The 16,400-nt window shown below is 40.1% G+C and overlaps 1 protein-coding gene across 7 annotated transcripts in view; it reads right to left on the bottom strand.

Moving 5' to 3' along the window:
• Window positions 1-277: 277 nt before the first annotated feature.
• The window catches only part of LOC120312976 (serine/threonine kinase 11 interacting protein), a 37,666-nt gene continuing 21,543 nt past the window's right edge, over window positions 278-16,400 (bottom strand). For 5 of the 7 annotated variants that reach the window (XM_039354387.1, XM_039354390.1, XM_039354392.1 and 2 more), the window contains 15 exons: window positions 15,750-15,791; window positions 15,253-15,423; window positions 14,745-14,826; window positions 14,313-14,651; window positions 9,470-9,663; window positions 7,944-8,054; window positions 7,280-7,451; window positions 5,204-5,641; window positions 4,035-4,147; window positions 3,850-3,947; window positions 2,980-3,158; window positions 2,086-2,170; window positions 1,824-1,909; window positions 1,461-1,690; window positions 278-1,143 (listed from right to left, as the gene is read on the bottom strand). In XM_039354387.1, the coding sequence (XP_039210321.1) occupies window positions 1,003-1,143; window positions 1,461-1,690; window positions 1,824-1,909; window positions 2,086-2,170; window positions 2,980-3,158; window positions 3,850-3,947; window positions 4,035-4,147; window positions 5,204-5,641; window positions 7,280-7,451; window positions 7,944-8,054; window positions 9,470-9,663; window positions 14,313-14,651; window positions 14,745-14,826; window positions 15,253-15,423; window positions 15,750-15,791 (2,481 nt within the window). In that variant the 3' untranslated portion in view covers window positions 278-1,002. Of the gene's footprint in view, window positions 1,144-1,460; window positions 1,910-2,085; window positions 2,171-2,979; window positions 3,159-3,849; window positions 3,948-4,034; window positions 4,148-5,203; window positions 5,642-7,279; window positions 7,452-7,943; window positions 8,055-9,469; window positions 9,664-14,312; window positions 14,652-14,744; window positions 14,827-15,252; window positions 15,424-15,749; window positions 15,792-16,400 lie in introns of those variants that run through there. The other 2 variants (XM_039354388.1, XM_039354391.1) reach the window with 2 other exon arrangements.

Below are 16,400 nucleotides of genomic sequence, written 5' to 3'. Positions count from 1 at the left end.
TACTCTTGTCCTTCTCCCCCAGTTTTCTACTTGCTGGCTATTTTTATGGCATCAGAATTTCTCAAAATTCAGATATGGCTATTAGCAGTGCTTTTTTTCTATAAAAAAAAAAAAAGGTGCCGGAACTCACACACATCATACAACCCGCCTTGCCTACCCTGCAAGGTTCCATCCAAAAAAGGTGCCGGAACTCCGTTCTGGGTGTTCTATGAGAAAAAAAGCCCTGGCTATTAGCTCCAAAATGTTCATCCAAATCATCTCAGGACAACACAAACAGTTCATAAAAAGAACTTTTATTTAACACCACATAAAAATTTACATTTAAAAATTATCTTTGTTCTGTCCAGGGAAGGCAATGGCTTCCGGTGATTTTCCCCTGAGTGAACAAATATCTTTGCATTCCCAGAGACAAAAATATGCAAAAAATCTCAGATTCCCATTCCAATAACCAAGACAACCCAGGAAACAATTCTTCCAGCACAGGGACATGGATTGCAGTCTAAATTCTAGACCAGTTCTGCATAATGAAGCCAAAATAGTCAGATCTGCAGTGAGAATTCCCAGGCTCATGTTTCTGATCCATCACAATCCAGTTCTATGCACAATCCCGAACAATCCAGTTCCTTTGTGGAACTTCCACCATAATCTCCAGTGGCCGCTAACCAACCAAAAGTGACAAGTGCAAGATTAGTCTTGAAGTAATTCTAGAATCTCCTTCAGTACAATAGAAGATATTCTGCCAGACTGGCCTGACTCACCTCTTAGCTCACAAGATAAGACTCATGCACAATCCACTGAAGACATTTTGTATACATCCAAGGATCTTTGATATGAAGAAAGAGAATAATGCCAATTACCCAACTGCAGTTTCCAAATATTGTTAAAACTTCCAATGGCAGCAAAATTTAAAATTGTTATGGACAACAAACACTGGAAGGTGATCCAAGAACTATCCTTTTGATCCAAGAGGAACAGTAAAATCATAGCTGAGAGTCCTTCAGTTCACTCCAGCACTTCTAGTACTGTCTTACGGAGAGCAATTGAGAACATCTCTTCCCAGGGCACACGTAGCCATTCTACCAATTCAGCCAGCAAGTCAGGACATTCTGTGCGCAAATGCCAAGTGCTTTCCACCTTTAAGACCTGCAAAAGGAAAAGTGGTGTTCAATTTACTAGGAACAGCTTCCATACCGATTGCAGTTAACAGGTCTCAGTTGGGAGGAAAGATACATTTCTAGATACAAGTTCCACTCCTAACTCAAACGGAGCTAAATTTCCCCAAGACCAGAGGCATAATTTGTCTTGAGCACAGTAAAAGATATGTAGAATTAGAGACAAATTAACCATGCAACAATGTTCACGTTATCTTGACAGCCCTTTTTAATGGTATCCACACCTAAAATGGTACCCATTTTTTTAATATCCTAGAAGAAAACCTCACACATCTTTTTTTTTTTTACCTCATCGTAAAGTTGCAGTTTTACATCACAAGGAGAGAAACGGTAAAGTACTACACCACTGAGGCTGCTGATTGGCTCATTTGCTTTCAGCAGAATGCAGTCCTTGGGCTGTTTCTCATCATCACTGCCTGAGCTTGAGGAAGGCCGGATTTGTTGCCACTGATGATCTTCTTCCACCAGGTACATATTACGATGAGTACTCAGCAAAGTCACCGGAAATGCAGAAGCTCCTGGAAAACAGAGTTGCTTGGGCCACTTATAAAAGTTCAGTGTACAAAGTAGTGCTGTATTCTTGTTACAGTTGAAAAAACAATGGAAGGAACACAGACACACAGATAGACACACACACTGCAGTCTTCATACCTTGGATGAGGTATGTCAGTAAGTAGAAGAATGGTCTGGTTGAACCACTCGCAGCTTCTCTTGCAAGATCCTTATCAATTAATGGCCTACGGCACAGGCACAAATCATTATTAATACATCTAATATGTAGTCACCTTCACTTACCATTCCTTGCCTTGATTTGCCTCTTGTATTGATTGAACCTCCCACTACATCTCCCAGGCATGCCACATCAATTCTAAGCTTACCTACTTACAAATTATAAAAGCAACAAGCTTCTTACCATAATAGGTGCTGTGAGTTCATTTCTACCACAGTGATGTCTGGGACTTTTCTCCTGCTTTTTGTTGGCAATTCTTCTATGAGGTCTGCATGAAGACATTGAAAGAAGCCTTGTTAACCTAAGGTGAACCTTCCAGCAAAAATGTTGTTGCCTCTGAATTTTAACAGTCTGTAGATGTCTACTGATGCTAGCGCTTAGCAATAGAGGCTGGGACTGGATTCACGATCACTGAGAAAAGCATTCGTTAAATGAAACACCCCACATGACTGGTTTGCTCAACTACTGCAGTCCTGGCACTCCCGGTTGCAGTCGTTAAATGATCTCCTGAGTCATTAAGCAGTTGGAGGGAAAGAACTGACTGCCAAGTTCAGCTCGCCTTCATGTGCAAAAGAGGAGTGCTTCAGCGGATTGAAGGAACAGAGGCTAGATCTTCAGGATCTGAACTCCATTTCTCCACTCCACAAAAGGAGCTTGATTCTTCTCCTCCATACACAGAAGGGAACTGCTCTGGCAGGCTGCAAGAACACAACTGGGATCTTCAAGATCTGAGCTCTGTTTCTGCACCTGGTGTAGTTCAACTTTCCTTGGTAGGAAGCTCTCTCAGCCAGCACCCAGAGATGAGAGGGAGTCCTTTCAGCAGACAGCACAGCTTGCAAGCTTCCCTGCTTGCTTCCCCACTGATTTCTGGGGAAGCTTGCGGATGACAATCACATGATCACACATGCTTGGCAATGGGTTGTTTAAGTGTAGTAAAGCACCCTTTCCGAGGCCATTGTGACTTTGAACAGTTGTTAAACAACCGTTCATACAAGCTATCTTCAGACTGATATTTTTGTCTGATAGCAACCAGACAAAAAGCTTAGAGCGTGAGCATAGCCCAATATCATTTCTTACATGTCAAACATTGGAGAAATCTTCTGCAGCGGCTCTGGTTGCGAAGCAGCAGTGTATAGGAGACAGAGGGATTCCCAAACTCCACATGCAAGCTTTGATGACATAATCCCACCTCTAAGCAAGAGAGGTCAGACAGGAAGTGACAGTCTCCCTTCTTCAGCCAATCTGATGGTTGACCCCTGGCAGATGAACCAAACAACATGTCACCATATATACACGTCCATACATGTCCACTCTACCAAGAAAAAAATAGGGGATACTTTTTTCGACAGATGATACCAGTGAAAAAGACTCACTGCATTTTTATCAGCTTGGGAGGAGAACATATACTTCTGCAACAAATCATTATATAACTGAGCTCCTTGTTCTCCCTTCCAAGGTATGTTAAGTGGTGACGAAACTCATAATTTTCATAAACTCATAATTTTCTTTATGCAGTTTCCTCCTCAGGATGGCTCATCTGGCAAACTTAACATTAAATCTTCAACGCCATTTTTTTGGGACAGGCTTTTTGCTATATTTAAACCTTAAGATGTTGGGTTTACTGCATTGGAATTTTATCTTGAAGACTGCTCTAGTTGTTCTTAAGAATGGAATAGAAAGTAAAAGGGAGAGGAGAGAGAGCTCAGGGATATGGCAACCGTTTTCTATGAATAAAAATCCCAGTTCAGCTGCTAGCATCTCCTGCTGAAAGATCTCGGAAACCAAGAGATGGAAAAGTTCTCTTCCCCACAATTACAGTGTCCGATTCCTTATAACAGTGATACAGACAGACTGATTAGTTTTAAGACTGGTAGCTACAGAACTGTCAACCACCTTCAAAACAAACTTCTAAGCATGCAGATATAGCCCTAAAACAGCATTATTCACCTTATCTCTCCAGTTATCTCCAACACATGAAGTCGGACATCTGAAGCCACCAAGAGGGCCAGGAACTCTCCGGGCCGTCCATTTTTCACAACTGCTACCTAGAAGGAGCATGCTAAAATAATTATTACCACAGTAATTCCAGGTATACTCCCAATAGCAGCTTTATGGAGAATTGCTTTTCCTACCTTGAGAAAACATTTGAACTCTTCTGCCTTCTCAAAGACTTCCATATCTAAATAAAGTTTTAGCCTATGGTCCACAGAGAATAAGTCTCGCATGCCAAACATACTGTTGGTAGCTAAGAAAGGAAAATGTTAAGAATTAATAAATTGGATTCAACGGGCTGAGTGATCAATAGTATCATTTAAGCTGACACAGGGCTTTTATGCAACTCCAGAAGTGGAATTTTCCAAGCAGCCACACTGAATTGTGGTCACTTGGAAAATGGCAGCTGCTTTCAGCCACATGACAAAACAACCAATTCTGCTTCTCTAACGCAGAATGCTCGGAAAACAAAACGTCATTTTCCACACACGAGGCAGATGAATTTGGTTTCAAATTCAAACACGCAGTTCTCATTCACTTTTTTTTAAAAACGTAAACTCTTTTTTAAAAGTATGAAAACTCCAACAGACTGCAAAAATAAAAATAAAACTCCAACCTTCATTTTCGTTTGCAGCAATCTGAGAATGATGCAGGCAGGCAGTCAGACAATAGATGTTTAAACAAAACCACACGCATGTCCATAGGTGAAAGGAAATAGGCCAGAAAATGTTGGTGTTTCAGAATTTTAAGGGGCTGCAGGCATACCTAATTTTCTTTTTTGCTGTTTTATCCCTTTGTTTATCACTATCAATGTATATACAGTTATGATTAAAACTTTAGCAATGCTTTATACCGTATGCTGAGCAAATCTATTGGGTGCTTATAAGTACAGTAACAACTTAAAATCATTAAAGGCTTTTAAAATAATAGGCATAGTGCCTTAACTGCCAGCAGATGGTGCTCTTGTCTTACTGCTGATGCAAAATAACCATGTATTCACACAGGAATAAAATACTAAGATTGCTTGGAGGGAAGTAATTTAACATGTGGATTAAACTGGATCTAGCAGTGTTTCTCAACCTTGACAATTTTAAGGCATGTGGACTTCAACTCCCAGAATTCCACAGGCAGCATTGCTGGCTGTGGAATTCTAGGAGTTGAAGTCCACATGCCTTAAAATTGACAGGGTTGAGAAACACTGAAGAGGATCTTGCTTATATCTTTATAATTTCCCATGGCCATTGCTCTCCCATGGCTCCACAGACTTATACCACACCAAGGTCCATATTAGATGTTAGTAGCTACTCACGGGGACTAAGGTTCCATTGCTCCTCATGCTCTGAGCTCAGGGACAGCTGGGAAGGGGTGTGACCACGGGAAGGACCATAATGGTAGCTTCCCATCAAGCTTCCTCCGTTGGTATCTGTGTGGCTGAGGGAGGAATATCGACTCTTGGAGCTCAAATCCCTCCTGGAACCTTCCGCTCCTTCAGAACTGCGAGAACTGGAATGGGCTGCGCTGCCCTGATCATTACTAAATTCTTGAATCTGGGTGCTGGAACTGGTTCCTGTTTCGGAATGATTGTCATCACCAATGTAAAATTTTCCAGACTCCCCCTCTTGCTGGCTTTCATTGAAGCAATCCTGAGAAAACACTGGACCACTCAAATGCTTCTCGCATGGTATGATTACCACATGATCACTAGAGCAACCAGGGCAGATAATGGTCTCACCGGAAGCAGCGATATCTGAAGAGACAGGAAAGCCATTCTTTTGCATCACCAACTTAGTCCAATAAGTCAAATGCCAGGTTCTTTCCCAAATCCTCATTTCCCCAAACCAGCCTCAAGAACCAGCTACCCAGCACATTCTGAACTCTGTTCTTTCATCTCAAGCTAATTATCTCAAGTGCTTTATAGAGCTTTCACTTTAGCTTTTTACATATAATCCTGAACAAAGAACATTTTTCTCAGTAATTGAATAGAATGTCGGAGTATTTTCCTTCTAAAAGGAATCCATTCAAATATTGCTGAAAACGAGTATATCAAATAATACAATTTTACCTCAGAAGGGTTAATAAACATAAAACAAAACAAAAATATATTTTTATATTTTGCTACATTTATTCCCTTTTTTCTCTAGAAGCTTAAGGTAACTTATTTTGGATTCCTTCCTTCCTTCCTTCCTTCCTTCCTTCCTTCCTTCCTTCCTTCCTTCCTTCCTTCCTTCCTTCCTTCCTTCCTCCCTCCCTTCAAAGTAAATTGACTTAGAATGACTGGCTCAGGGTCATCCAGTGGAATTAATGTAGCTGGGTATGTACCTGGGATCTGAGCTTGGTCACCCCAATCCTGATCCAACACCTCAGATGTTGAAATTCCACTAAGAGTTGACGTATTCATAACATGATACAGAAACAATGCACTAAAAAGCTAAAATTTGGCCTAATATAAGATATGAAATAGCTCAAAAGTTCCAGATCTGTAGGGGATCTAAAAAATGTAGTAGCAAACAAATGTTAAAGAGAAATCAGCCCAGCAACTAATTTCAGATCCAAATTAAGATTTGTACATATCTCTTATTATCTGTGAGACCTCCTGTCTCACAAGATAATTTATATTAAAAGATTAACTTTGATTGTAAATAAATGAAAAGATGGCATACTGCAAGCAAAGCACCAGTTAATTTTATTTCCAAGAATTAATCTGGGGTCAAATGGCCTCATATACTTTCTTAGAAAATAATTGTCTGTAGTAACAACTCTGTTGTTTGTTTATAGTATGTCTATTTTCCCAGACCTTTGTATACAGAAGACTAATTATTTCCTAATATCTCAGAAGATGACTGTTGAGAATACCATGGACAACCAAGAAAATAAGCAAATGAATCACTGAACAAATCAACCCAGAGATTTCACTTGAAACACAAATGACCAAGCTTAAATTATCCCACTTCAGACATTTTATGAGAAGACCTAGCTCTCTGGAAAAGGCTCTAATGCTAGGAAAAGTGGAGGGAAAGAGAAGAAGAGGACAAGCAGCAGCAAAGTAGACAGACTCTACTGTTATGGTGGCAATGGGTGTACCACTGGAAGATCCAAAATACCATGTGACAGATCATCATGGAGAAAATCTATGTGGTTGCTAAGGGCTGACAATGACTTGATGACACAATCAATTTCCCCAGAAAAGTGACAAAGATAAGCAGGGATATGGGTGATGTAGTATTTTGTTTCATAGTTCACAACACATAATCAAAATTCTAAGAGAGCTCTCTAGGCTTAAATGGTCAGTGACTGTCGCCATCAGTTACTGACCCCTCACTCCGTTATTCCAACAGAACAGAGAGGAATCATGTTGTAAGATAAAAGATATTAGCCTACACCACACCTTGCTCAGACAAGGCTATGCTCTCTTTTGTAGAGACCCGTCTTTGTAGCTGAAGCATCTGGAACCCAAGGAATTCTTGTTTGCATTTTAGACACTGGAGCTTTGGACCTTCTGCCAGATCTCTGTTCTTCCTATTTTTCTCCAGGGTTGGTGCCAGCACTCTGAGTAAATCCTAGAAAGAGCAGTAAGAACTTGAATAAATGAGAGAAAATAAGTATCATGTTTCATATATGATAACGTTTTATAAGAGTCCTGAAATAAAGAATACATACTACTGGAATAGAGGGTAAAGGAAACAAGTATAATACTGCATTAATCGCAAAATAAATTCTGGACAGAAAAATGCCTTGTTTACAGAATTGGTTCAATAAAATGTGAATGGCCATAATTGCCATTGATGGCTTAAAAAAGAATTAGAGCTATTCACAAAAAGAAACATTCATCAGTCATGACATCACAGGATGCACAAGGTAGGAAGATGGGGAATTAACTATTAAGAGAACACTTTTGTCTTCGTTTCCTGTTGTGGACCTCCCATTTGCCCACTCAGAAGAGTTACTGGACTGAAGCAATTACACTTCTCTGAAATTCATTAACATTCAAACTGCCCCTTCCCTCCAAACAAAGAGGACAACTTTCCATTCTAGAGTGGTTTTGTATTCACCTGCATACGCAACTCCGGATCATCATCCAATACTATATAGCAACGTTTCTGACGCTCCTTGCAGATATAGTTGAAATAGAGGGTAAGAACAGGAAATTCACGCTCCAGGTCCTAGTTCCAAAAAAGAAATAACTTTCCAGTCAGAAGAAAATACAGACTCCAGTAGTTGTTTTTTAAACTTCATCAGTTTGGATATAAGCTACACAAAGTTCAGGGAGCAGTAAAAAGGATCAGTGTCACAGCTACTCACTTTTCCTAATATGCCTGACTGCCAGGCAATATCTTGTGGCTGTTATAAATTAAAAGATTTGTGAATTTATAATATACATTTTGTTTCTGCCTGTTTTAATAATGGGTAGCAACTTTTACCTCTGCAAGATGATTTTTTTTTTCACAAAATGATTTTGGCCCAGCAAGTTGTATGTATCTGGCCATAGTGGTTGGTAAACTGTGGTTTATGGTTTTTACTTTGTATGAATCAAATTTGTTGATTAGTTAATTGTGGCTTTAAGTTATTTGAGAACCTAGACACTCTCTAGTATAGTCAGTGGTACCACAGTTTCCAAGTAGTACTTACATATTGCCTTTCTGTGATTTAAACATAGTTCATTATGTCTCAAAGAATGTGCACTTTAAGAAACTTAGACAATGCAGCCACCTTATACACAAAAGTATCATCCAAACAAATTATCATGGAGACCTCATTGAGATCCTACTACAATGCTGCTTATGGATGATGTTAGTTCTGGGCAGACTAAGCTGTACTTGGGCAGATTGCTCCAGCAGAGTAGAAGAATTGTACCATATGCATTCTAATCATACTCACGATTAATATGCGAGCAACAGAGCAGATCTAACCTATTGCAAATTCAAACACACTCATTTTATGGATGATAAATTGCCAGGGATCAAAGATGTGGCAAGAAACAACACTAAAAAGAAGGTGGGCAGAGCCGAAACATAAAGGCTTTCTCTACAGATTCCAAATTTCTATAGCCACATATGCAGAAACTGCCAGATTTATCTGTGAATTTCCTAGTTTTAACTTTTAATTTTCTAGTTCTAATGCAATCAATGGAAGGGAGGGAACTAAGCCTTCAAAGCTTTCCTTCAAGGAGATAGCTTTCCTTCAAAAAGAAATATATTTGGATTCGGTCCTGTAGTATATAAGTTACAATGCAAGAGTGAGAAATAAAACAAGACAGCAAATACATATCATTAGCTGAGAACCACTGACTGTTCTAGAGTGTCTAGGTTCTCAAATCACTTGTAGCCACAACTAACTAAACAACAAAACTTGATTCATAAAAAGTAAAAGCCATAAGCCACAGTTTACCAACCACCATGGACAGATACTAGGCCAAAATCAAACCAAACATAGCTTAGCTTAGCACATAAACCAGATCTGCAGGTATCCCCAGAATTGAAAATGCATATACAGATCCAGTTAACCACTGAGTAATGACAGACTAGTCTGCATGATAGTCTGCTTATTATAAATCGTGCATGAAAACAGCTGAAATCACCTTTCTTCTCCATTGCATTTCCGATATCTCTGCTTTCTGAAGACTTTGTAGTTCCAGCCTATGTAAAATCTTGGCTGCTCTCAGCTCCACTTCCATAACATGTTGGGCAGTGACTCGCAGAAAGATCCAATCAGGCTCTGGGTTGCCATCACCTTCTATCTGGCTTACTAGCACAGGCTGGCAAAGATCCACTGCTAAGATAGATATAATTATTAGCTTCCTCTGTTTCCTATTCAGTTTTAGCAGATAAGAACGCCTCAAATCCCAGATTTTTAAAGACTTACCACAGAAACCACAGGGTTCCAAAGACCATGGAAAATGAGACAGCTTTGAAATTTAACAATGATAAAGGATGTAAGCAGGGATACTTTTGTGGCAAAAATTCACAATACGATTTTGCTTGTGCTATAATGCTGGGTTTGGGGTATCAACAATCTAGCTGGAAATTGCATGTCTGAAGAAACTTAGACTCCCCAAAACTAATTTCTAACATAGTTTCAATATCCTCATTTAGTATGACTGAACAAGAGAATTCTTTATAAACAGCAAAGGAGAAATGCAGCTTCATTCATTCTGTCAGAAATATCTCAGACACAAATAAGGGCAAAGGCACAATTTGAGATCTCTTTTTCAAAAGTGGCATGTAGACACTATCAAAGCACAAAGTTTAACTAGCATTAAGTTTTGCATTTCTCAGTAAGTATTAATTGCTTGTGGGGGTGCGGTTGTCCTTCAAAATGCATCAATAGCGTGATTTGTTGAATGTAGATTTTTTGATAAGCTCACCGGATTTGACATCCCATGTTCTCTGGCTGTGCAAATTATTTTTAGTTTGTTTGGCATCACTGGAGATGTTGCCAACACAGATGAGGGAAGCAATAAAACCTCACTTGAAGAACATTCTATTAATAACAGTGGCAGATTCCAGAAATCGAGAGGAACATATTTATACTCTGTAAAGGAGCAAAGAACAGAAACTCTCACCTGGTCACAAACTAGCGCCATGATGGTCGTTCAATACTATTTATTTCAATGGGATTGAAACATACTAGACTTCACTAAAATGTGTTCTGTGTCAAATTTTCCTCTGGCGATCTCAATATTAAATTTTAGCTATTCTTACTTTACAAAATAGTTTCTGAATTTTTCATGAAATGACTACATACCGTATTTTCCGGCGTATAAGACGACTGGCCGTATAAGACAACCCCCAACTTTTGAGAAGATTTTTATGGTTTAGAAAGTCATCTTATACGCCGGAAAATACGGTGGCAATGCTCGCTGGAGAAGCTTACTCTTCCTTCCTCAAACATGTTGGGAGAGAGGGAAGGGGAAGGAAGGAAGGAAGATTGAAGGGGAAGGAAAGGAGATGGAGAAGGAAGGAGATTGAAGGGGAAAGGAAGGAAGGAAGGAGAGAGAGAGAGATTGAAGGGGAAGGGATGGAGATGGAAGGAAGGAAGGAAGGAAGGAAGGAAGGAAGGAAGGAAGGAAGGAAGGAAGGAAGGAAGGAAGGAAGGAAGATCGAAGGGGAAAGGAAGGAGATGGAGAAGGAAGGAAGATTGAAGAAGGAAGGAAGAAAGAAAGGAAGGAAGGAGAGAGAGATTGAAGGGGAAGGGATGGAGATGGAAGGAAGGAAGGAAGATTGAAGGAAAAAGGAAGGAGATTGAAGGGGAAAGGAAGGAAGGAAGGAAGGAGAGAGAGATTGAAGGGGGGAGGTGCTGCCAAGGACGCACAAGCAGCTCCGTACAATTGCCCAGGGAGGGGGGGAGGCTCTGGCGGAGAGCTTGGTGGAGAGCCAAGCGGCAGCACATCCGGGGCCTCGGAAGCTACGCGGAGGATCCACGTGCCTCGGAGCCGCTAGCCGCCCTTCACACCCGCCAAGGGATGGAGATGGAGAAGGAAGGGGATTGAAGGGGAGAGGCGCTGCCAAGGATGCACAAGCAGCTCCGCACAATTGCCCAGGGAGGGAGGGGAGGCTCTGGCGGAGAGCCTGGTGGAGAGCCAAGCGGCGGCATATCTGGGGCCTCGGATGCCCTCTCACACCCACCAAGGGATGGAGATGGAGATGGAGATGGAGATGGAGATGGAAGGAAGGAAGGAAGGAAGGAAGGAAGGAAGGAAGGAAGGAAGGAAGGAAGGAAGGAAGATTGAAGGGGAAAGGAAGGAGATGGACAAGGAAGGAGATTGAAGGGGAAAGGAAGGAAGGAAGGAAGGAGAGAGAGATTGAAGGGCGGAGGCGCTGCCAAGGACGCACAAGCAGCTCTGCACAATTGCCCGGAAGGGGGGGTAGGCTCTGGCAGAGAACCTGGTGGAGAGCCAAGCGGCGGCACATCCGGGGTCTTGGAAGCTGCGTGGAGGATCCGTGTGCCTCGGAGCCGTCGGCTGCACTCTCACACCCGCCAACCTGGAGCCCCCCATCCTCATCCCAGCACCTCTTGCTCTCTCCCAGCCACCCCCCCGGGACCTGCCCGCCCCTCCAGCCTCCTGAGTGCCAGTGGGAGCCCCTTTCTACACCGAGCAGCCCATCGCATGCAAAAGGGGCACGGCCGGAGTGCCAGCTCCTGCTCGGAAGGCGCCGCTTCTCCCCTCCCGGCCCAGCCGACCTCCGATGCACATGCGGGTATTTTCCAGCGTATAAGACAACTGGGCGTATAAGACGACCTCCAACTTTTGAGAAGATTTTCATGGTTTAGAAAGTCGTCTTATACGCCGGAAAATACGGTAAGTTATTCTGGTAAATAGCTACAAATTCCCAGGCTTACAAGTGAATTATTTTTACTCTAAAGGGTCACAGAACTAATTTCTCCAGAAGGATGTGCATAATAAAAACAAGGACATTTTTCAAATGGAGGGCTGCCCCGTATCAGATTCCCTAATAGAATAAAAAACCAAGAATTGGAGAAAGTACCTACTGTCTATGTTTTTACAATTCAGCATGACTACAGACAAAGATGCTGAGAAGCCTGAAAGCCTCTGAAGTTTAGTTGCTGCTTGCCTGCTTAACTTCAACGCTGAATTTTAATTGCCGTGCTTAAGTCTCTCTCCTCTTCTCTTCCTTTCCCTATTCAGTATCTCTTAATCTACCCCATTCAATTTTGCTCCCACTCCCCCTTTCCTTCCCAGTGCAGCAATTTCTTCCCTTCATCCATCACCAGCAACAGAATATGTGTTACCTGTATGGTTTTGTGCGATGTGTACGTAAGAGAGAATGGTTGATATAGGAATCAAATAATGTTACTTATAGGCAACTAATTCAGCAGCTATTTACTTAATCAATATCTATTTGTTGCCTTTGTGCTGCTCTTTTTCCTTGTATACACATCAATATAGGCTTTTAACATTTTTTAGAAGTAACAGTATTATTTCCATTTTGGTTCATGGTTTCCACTTCAAAACTTTTCCTTTCATTTTAAAATAAGAATTATTTAGAAGCAGGCAGTTCTTTTGATAACTAAAATCAAATTTTAATTTCTTTCCCAATAGAACCCAAATATATTAAGCTGCCATGTGCTAGAAACATCAGTAGATTCCTAGTTAGAATCAAGAAGCTTCCAAGACTTCCACGTTATCAAGTAATAATATTTACAATGAGGAAGTTGAACCAACACATTTAGTTTCATCCCCATTCCAAATTATTATTGGTTAAGAAAAAAAACCTATTTATATGCTTCGAAATCAGGAAACCTGATGCTAGGTATTTGTTCTTTCTATGAAAATTAGTCATTAACTAAGGCTTGGAAAAATATTTAAGAGGTGTAATATATGCATTGCTTTCAAAATATTTCTCAGTCTAGAAGTCATATTTGGTTTCACTGCATTTACCTGTCCTATAAACTCGGGGTTTTATAATTAATTTTTTAAAAATGGGAATATATTCAGTTAAAATGATTGCTGTGCTCCTTGTTTCATCCTGAATTTTTAGCAAACTCTGAAACTTTAGAACCCAGATAATTTTCATCTGCATTAGAGAAACTTTTTACAAAGGCTAAAAGAACAATTTAGATCCAAAAACGAAGGCATTGGCTATATGTGGATAATATACAAATAAACTGGAATACAAAACTGAAATATCATACAAATCGATGGCTTGTGTGTTAAGAAATGTTAGAATGTTTCTTATTGTTTAAAAACTCATTTAGTTCAGTGAAAAAAAAATTTTCTGACATATTGGGCTCCTCATCAGTTGATTAAAAAAAGATGGCTGTCTTCTATTTAGGAGGAAAGTATAATTAGTTTTGTGGAACATTATTATTACTTATTAAATTTATTGGCCACCCATTTTACCTCAGGGTAACTCTGGATGTCTTACAATATTACTAAATTTGCTTTGGGCATATCCATTAGATATAATCCATAAGGATTAATAATCATCCTTATTAATTAAAGATTTATATTATGGGGAAACCAGGTAAATTTGGTTCAATTAAATCAGCTCTCAGCTTTTGAGATGACTTTGTAGTAGCAGAGAGGCAAGATCAGAAGTATGATTTCCATAGAGTCTAGATTCTATTCACTGTTTTGTTTCTAAGTTACATAATCTTTGGGATAATAATTGAAATGAAATTGAATGGTTTTGTTTGCAATTGTCATTATGTGTAACATATTTATCTGTATTGGTTTAAAAATTAAATGTTTTTTAAAACATTTTTCACATACTCATGTGTATGATACAAACACATACTCATATGAATATATATATTCATACTAATGTAAGTTACTAATATAAGTATGTCGCATGCAGATACACATGGGGGTGAGAAAATCCCTATGTAGAAATGTAAACATCTGAAGAGTCTCACTTACCCACAGAAATGGATAGAGGCCCAGGAGCAGCATTATTTACCTTCCAGTATTTCTTCCTGATCTTTATCTTCTTTAGCTATTGATCTATCCTTTTCTGCTGTTGCTTTGGGACTTTCCACTCCAGTTTCAGAATCAAGCAGTTCCGGGTCTTTTCCTTCTACAGCATCAGGAAGATTCTGCTCCTGCATGGTGCTCTTGTTCTGTTCAGATACCCCACCTGAGCTTTCTAGAGAGTTTCCTGTGGGACTGCTAGAGTGGACAGTAGACTTTGTGGGTCCATCTGCTTCCAGGTATCGTCTATACTGGAGCCAATTTGCCCCAAAACGATCCCGAACGTTGTCCATGTGCTCTATCTCTGCCTGATGTTGCTGAACTATATCTGTGAGAAGATAAACCCAAACAGTCCAAAATTTGAAAAGTTTCGGTGCACATTCTGTCTTACATAAGAGGTCCATAGTGATTTCAATCTCACCTTCTGAGAGAGGTTGAGTTCTGTAGTCATGTTCTGTGTCACTGGGCTCAGAAATGCTGGCCCTGCGAACTTTAATTCTGCCCTGTAACAAAACCAAGTTATAAGCAGAACAACTAGAATTGACCCTCTCATGCTCTTTACTTAACTATTAAGTCATTCTAATCTCACCGTATTTATGTCACACCTCTGAAAAGAAAGAAAGCTTTTTAAAAAGCATTTGGCATTCTAGTCTACTGTAGGACTTTCAGCTCAAACAGTCACACTTTTAATAATTGGCTTGGCAACATTTCCACAACTTCTAACTTCTTTAAATAATTAAGGATACTTTCATGTTGCATTAGTTATCACATTAATGTTAAGGCTTATTCAAACAGAGTTGCTCCACCCTTACAATCACGAAACACACAGTGGAAAAGCTCCCAGTGGAGGACAAAGACCTCTTCTATCTTCCTCACCACTACCAATCCTGCCAATTCCAAACTTTGAATATGTAAAATGGCAGAACCACCTTCGTTCTCTTCCGGGATGATGGCATGGCAGATGTGCTGTCTTTAGGGGACTGGCTATCACTTTGGTCTGCAGCATAGGAACTTTCCAGGGCATTCCGGTTTATCATGATTCTCTCTGAGCCTGAAGGGCAGAGTGGTTGAGCAATGGCAGGGTTCAGGTTTGAGTGGTGCTGGAAAAAAAAAGAAGCACAACAAGCTATAAATGGGTAAGAAGATCTTATCTGAGGCTTTGCCTTCTTTTCTTCTTACTGATATTACTTTAGGACAAAATGCCGCCTTAGCAAATCAGAGGAACTACTTTATATTACCACTAAAGTGAGAATCATCTGGCAAAAGATTTTGCTTGAATAGACAAAAGTATTATTGGTTTCTGCATATTCTGCCATACTGTAATGAAATCTAAGAATGAAATTACTTCAGATGAAAGGAGATTTTGAATCCAAATTTTCATTGTAATACAAATCTGAAAAATAAACATTTATGTATGTCTTCCTACCTGTAAATTGGAGGCAGACAAGGGTTCTTCATCAAGGAGGAACTGATATTACAAAAAAAAAATATGTATCAGTAAAACATTTACACACATATTTCTTTGTCAAAATAAAACCTATCAGAAAGTTGTATTCTACTTTTCACTTAAAGAATGGTTAAAAAATAGAAAATAAAACAGCAAATAAAAATATTTTCCAACACCAATATGTGGAAACTGTATGGTAATCACAGAAAAATAAAACATAGGAAGAGAAGTAACGCCTTACATTTCCTCTCCTCTACATAGTGCCATATAAATCCTATTTTGTCAGCAAGCCCAACTCCTGAATATGCAAAGCAGAATTTGTGCTAACTGTATTGAGAAGTTAACTTCTGAGTTACAGTTCTCAGTTAAAGAATATACATTTGATAACCACTCATTCAGCGACCAAAGTTATGACAGTACCGAATGAGGAGGTCCTTGTAATTGTGGCCTTCAGAACCCCGCAGTCACAGAAGTGTGACTCAGGCACTTAGCAGTCAGCTCGCAATTATGGTGCTGCAGCATCCCACAGACCTGTGATCACCATTAGGGACCTTCACTGCCTGCTTCTGATAAGCAAAGTCAGTAGGGAAGGCAGCAAGAGGTTGCAAATGGCGATCATGTGACTGCGGG

Source organism: Crotalus tigris, unplaced genomic scaffold (assembly GCF_016545835.1).
Source record: "Crotalus tigris isolate CLP2741 ecotype Arizona unplaced genomic scaffold, ASM1654583v1 scf7180000018550.1270297659:1495590, whole genome shotgun sequence".
NCBI classification, from domain to species: Eukaryota; Metazoa; Chordata; class Lepidosauria; order Squamata; family Viperidae; genus Crotalus; species Crotalus tigris.
This window is presented reverse-complemented; position numbering and strand designations above follow the sequence as displayed.